This window comes from Dasypus novemcinctus, chromosome 12 (genome assembly GCF_030445035.2).
Source record: "Dasypus novemcinctus isolate mDasNov1 chromosome 12, mDasNov1.1.hap2, whole genome shotgun sequence".
Classification (NCBI taxonomy): domain Eukaryota; kingdom Metazoa; phylum Chordata; class Mammalia; order Cingulata; family Dasypodidae; genus Dasypus; species Dasypus novemcinctus.
Genome location: NC_080684.1, coordinates 479763 through 484790, shown reverse-complemented (window position 1 = coordinate 484790; position 5028 = coordinate 479763). Strand labels below are relative to the sequence as shown.

At 56.4% G+C, this 5028-nt stretch overlaps 1 protein-coding gene across 1 annotated transcript; it reads right to left on the bottom strand.

Annotated features, from left to right (window-relative positions):
• Positions 1–950: 950 nt before the first annotated feature.
• On the bottom strand, positions 951–3863 carry LOC101421855 (nuclear pore-associated protein 1-like). The gene has a single exon (XM_004446767.2). The coding sequence runs from the start codon at positions 3861–3863 to the stop codon at positions 951–953; it is 2913 nt and encodes a 970-aa protein (XP_004446824.2).
• Between the last annotated feature and the right edge of the window lie 1165 nt (positions 3864–5028).

Sequence of the window (5028 nt, the reverse complement as noted above, 5' to 3'; positions counted from 1 at the left end):
CCACATTAAAAAAAAAAGTTAAGTCTGGCTCAACACATCACCACTCCTGCAAGACAGTTCTTCCTCCGTCCTTGAGTCGAAGAGCAAAGACATACAAGCAGAGACAAATTAACAAGTTTATAACGATCCGCATATATATAAGCTACATACATCATATAGGGAAGATAGAGAAGGGCCCGTTTAGGCAAATGGGTATGGGGACAGGAGTCATTTGTAGGTAACAGGAGGGCTTCCTGCCATTTCCAAGAAAAAAGGCCCAGAGTGTGGGTCTGCCCTGTCATCACCCAAGCCAGGGAAGGCACAGTTGATACACACGTAGGTTTCTCTCCTACTCCCTATGTGGAAGTCTTCGAGCCCATGCAGTGAACTCTTGCCAGACACACACACACACACACACTACACACACGCTGGGCCTCCAGCTTGCTGACAGTGAAGAGGTTGAGCTGGACCTGTCCAATGCTTTTTTCCAGACGTTCAAAGACCCTTCATGACGAGACTGGCTGCACGCCGTTTCTGGAGGGCACTTTTTCTCTTTACTGGTGGAGACTGGGTCTTTTGTGCTGAAAGAAATACCTCTTATGAAGCCCTGGGTAGGTGATGGGGTGCCCAAAAGGAAAAGCTGCTACTTACCTTGCCCATACCAGAGGCACAGTTGCTTTAACCCAAGGGGCAGCAAAAGTGCCTCCAAACACAAGTATTTTCCCAGTGGTGCTGGCTCCTCTAAAGCCAAATGGGAACCCTGGCTGGAGGGGCCTCAGGTGCTTTGACTTAAAGGGAGACGAGCAGTTTCCCCTAGAAATGTTCTGACTTTGGCCAGGTGGGCCCCAGGTGCCCTGCTGGAAGGAGAGAACACAAGGGCCCTCAAGCACAGGGGTGGTGCTGTCCCCTCCCATTACACCACACCTGTGCCCTGGCCAGGTGGACCACAGGTGCCCTGGTCGAAGGTGGAATTAAAAGGCCCCCCGGCTCTGGATAGTGTTGTCCCCTCCTATTGTCCCACCTGTTTTCTTCTCCGGTGGACTCTGAGTGCCCTGCATGGAGGTGGAAGCAGAGGTGTCTTGAACTACAGGCATGACACTGGTTCCTCCTGCAGGAAGTATGCTCTGGCCAGTTGGGCCCAGTGGAGCAGAAGTGGTGCTGGATCTCCCACTTGGTCCTGCTCCAAAGGTGAGAGCTCCGGAAGAGGAACTGGGTCCCGGGGCAGACGCGCTGACCGCACAGCTACTACTTCCCATCAGGGTGCTGACTGGGATGCCAAATCTGGAACCTGGCGATGTCAAGCCCACAAATGCTGGTGGTGGAACACCACCCCCGGGTGGCTGGGCTGTGGGAGAACTGAAGCCTGCAGCTTGTGCTGGGGAGGGCGACTTTCCCAACTGGAAGGAGGGGTTAAAGCTGTTGGCTCCCGGCTGCTGCCCGTTAGGGACCCCATATGTGGGCTGAGGTGTGGTTCCTGGGTAAAAGGGAAGATTGTACGTTGGAGGTGGGCCATGGACCAACGGTGGAGGCAAGCCAGTGGAGACTTGGTTTGAGGCAATGCTGCCACTGCATGGTATGTTGTCAGTACCAGGACATGCCGCATAAAAGGGGAAGACGTTCTTCCTGGAGACAGGAGCAGCCTGGAGAGAGCCCACAGCCTGGGGAGGAGGCGTGGTGTCCATATCCTCAGGATCAGAGGTAAGCCTGGTTGCTGAGCGTGCAGAGGGGCTGCCTGCTGGGGTGTCGGCGGCCACAGGAGAGATGGGCAGGCCAGCGGAGACAGGAGCAGCCTGGAGAGAGCCCACAGCCTGGGGAGGAGGCGTGGTGTCCATATCCTCAGGATCAGAGGTAAGCCTGGTTGCTGAGTATGCAGAGGGGCTGCCTGTTGGGGTGTCAGCGGCCACAGGAGAGATGGGCAGGCCAGCGGAGACAGGAGCAGTGGGAAAAGTGGCTCCCGGCTGCTGCCCACCAGGGCCCCCAAATGTGGGCTGAGGGGTGGCTGCTGGACCCAAGGGGAGGATGAAAACTGGGGTGGGTGCATTGTCCATTGGTACAGGCAGGTTGGTGGAATCTGGGGCATCTGCAAGAGGTGTTTGTTTCATATTACAGTGAGCACGTTGGAAATGGAGGGAAGGCACAACAGGGCTGGGAGGATGCAAGAAAATAACAGCGTGGGAAGGGGGAGTGGTGTCCATGTCACTTTCACTGGGGACCGAGGCAGGCTGGGAGGTCCCATGTGCAAATGTGCTGGCTGGGATGGTGGGTGCAACCAGGGGAACCGCTAGGGGCTGCCTGGTGAGGACAGGGATACTGGTGGAAGGGAAGGTGGGAGGGGTTGGTGAGAACAGAGGAGGAGGATCTATGCACATGGGTGTGGGTGATGGCTTTGCAGGAGTGGTGTGCTGGAAGGAGAGGGCTACGGCGTTAGCAGGAGTGGGGAGGTCATAAATAGATGTGGCAGCCCTGAGCGAATGTGAAGGTGTGGCAGCCTCGAGAGGATGAGGTGCTGTGGCCGCCGTGGGCAGACGAGAAGCCGAAGGTACAGGGGCAGAGAGGATTGGTGGCCTGGCAGGCAGGTCAGGCAAGGCAGTGGCCACTGTGGCGGTGGTAGCCGGGATTGGCCCAGTGACTGGGGCTTGGCGCAAGGCGTCTGTAGTCTCCCCCAAAGGCAGGGAGGGAGAACTGGCAGGCTCGGGGACACTGCTCTCTACAGACACCTCTCTTCCACCTTCCTCCGCGATGTCATGGCCCTGTTTTTGCTCAGCCTTCTCTTCCCAGCATGGGTCTCCAGCTGCGGCTCTCCGAGGAAGCTTCAGGGGTGGGGGCCACTCACCTCCACCCCACGACAGTGGCAGTAGCACTGGCAATGGCAGTGGCCTCGGTCTTTTCTGTTTACAGGGCCTGACGCTGGCTGGTGTGAGGAGAGGACCGCTCCTTGACGGCCCAGCTAGACGGTGCTCTTCCTGTGTCTCCTCCCCTGGCTGTGAGCCTGGAGAGCTGCGGCCGTGGCTCCCCTCCAGCACTGACTGTGGTGGTCTCTCTGATGGCACTGAACAGGAGGATGCACCAGGGAGCCCTGCTGCCCCTGGACCGCCCCTTCCAGGAGGCAGGAGGCCTCCCTCAGGCCTGTCTGAGCCCAAGATGGCCCAGCCGCTGACAAAGGAGCTCACAGACGCCTGGACCTCCTGACACTGCCTCTCTCCTTGTCCGTCCCTACAATGGAGATGCTTGTTCAGAGGTCCAGGACCGCCCTGGAAGGGCGACCTGGAAGTGACCACCTCCTCGGGCTCCAGGGGCCTGGATGGGGCTCGGACGCTCCCTCTGGTGTGGGGGTCTCTCCTCTGCCTGTCCTGCCCTCTGGTGTCTCTGCGATCCTCCTCCTCCTTTTCCTCTGCTCGCTCTTCTCTGCCCTCTTCTGGGGCCCTCGGTCCACTTTCCTTCAGGTGAAGGGGTGGGAGGTGTCTGGATGGCGCCAGCCTCCTAGGGATGACCTGCTCAGGGGCCAAACCCAGAAGGGACAGTTTGCGCCCTGGACGAGGGATCCTCACCACCCCAGAAGAGTAGCCAAACATCTTGGAGTTGTGCGATGACAGCACTGGCTTCAGACTCTCCCTCCCGAATGCCAACGGCAGGACCCCCAGAGAGGAGCAGTGAGGGTTCCGGATGGGATATCTCCTCTTAGGGGCAATGTAAATCCCAGAATGTAACTTCACAGCATCCGGGCTGGACAACCTGTGGGCAGGGCCAGGGAGGGGTGCTGGGGCAGCGGGGCCATCCGGACGAGCCCCAGGAGAACTGTGGAGGGGATAAACAGGCGGGTGACTGCCGGGCCCTGAGCAGCGGCTGCAGGGCTGCGACTCAAGTCGGCTTAGGAAATTGCCCATGAAGAGCTACCTGTGCGCTGTCCAATCGAGGGAGTGAGAAACTAGAGAGGTCAACTAGCTCCCAGCTCCTCCGAGGCAAGGACCGCACAGGCACTGTTGAGCTCCTGGCTTGAGGTAGAATCCGGACGTGTCACAGAGGGAGGGAATGTGAGGGGTGGGGGATGGGCAAGAGGAGAAGGAAGGGCAGTTGGAACAGGTGCTGCAGTGCAAACTGCTAGGCCCAGTGACCCAGCCTCGGTGGTCCTCTCTAGCACCCCGGCACGGTCCGCAGCTTGGCACGTCTTCTCCGTGGCCATCCCGTCACTGAACGTCACCAGTAGGGCGTCAGACTTTCCTGGAGAGGGCTCGCAATGCCTGGCTTGCTGGGATGCTGCACCCCACAACATCCCTTCCTGGCATAGCTAGGTTTTCTTTGTTTCTTTTGATCAATTGGGTGAAAACAATGCTGAAGCCTTGGAACCTTCCTTGGGTCACACAAGTGTTAATGCCCAACCCAGGATTTGAACCCCAGCCTCTGTGATTCCAGAGTTGATTCATTTAACCACCAGGCGCTAGGGCCTCCTCCTCATATAGTAATTATGTATTACCATTTTAAAAAACAGTACTTAAGGTCTTTAGCACTAGGGCACGCCTATAATGAGCACATGCACTGATGTACTAGGAGCAATTACTTGATTCACCTCAAGTTCACCTTCGTCCATACTGGGCTACCTACGTCTCCTTAGGTGTGGGGTAGGAACATCGAGTTATCAGCATAGCACCATTGGGTATTTCTCTTCTATTTGATCCTTGCTGCACCATTTACAAGGGAATATTCCATATGGATAAGAGGCCAGTTTCTCTGGCTCTCCTAGAATATACCCAGCAAGGCATCTCATCCATGTTTCAGAAGCAAATAGGTCATTTCATGTTAGTAGCTAAGCAGTGTGTTGAATTAAAGTAGGATCAGCACAGTTTGATCATTGTGAGCAAGCCAGTTGGGTCCACTCTTCACTACACATTATTGGCCCCACATGTAAGTTTAGAGATTCCTCTGCCCAAGAGAGGAGACACGCACGTTATTTTTAATTAAGGTGTAGCCAACTGGATCAGCATAGGTTTTGATTCTCTTACCATTGGCCATATAAAGAGATAGTCATGGAGGAGCTGGAAACAAAGGTCAGTG

Bases quoted from the DNA above. Each gene is read 5' to 3' on its own strand.
- LOC101421855 (XM_004446767.2), bottom strand. From the start codon at position 3,863: ATGGGCAATTTCCTAAGCCGACTTGAGTCGCAGCCCTGCAGCCGCTGC.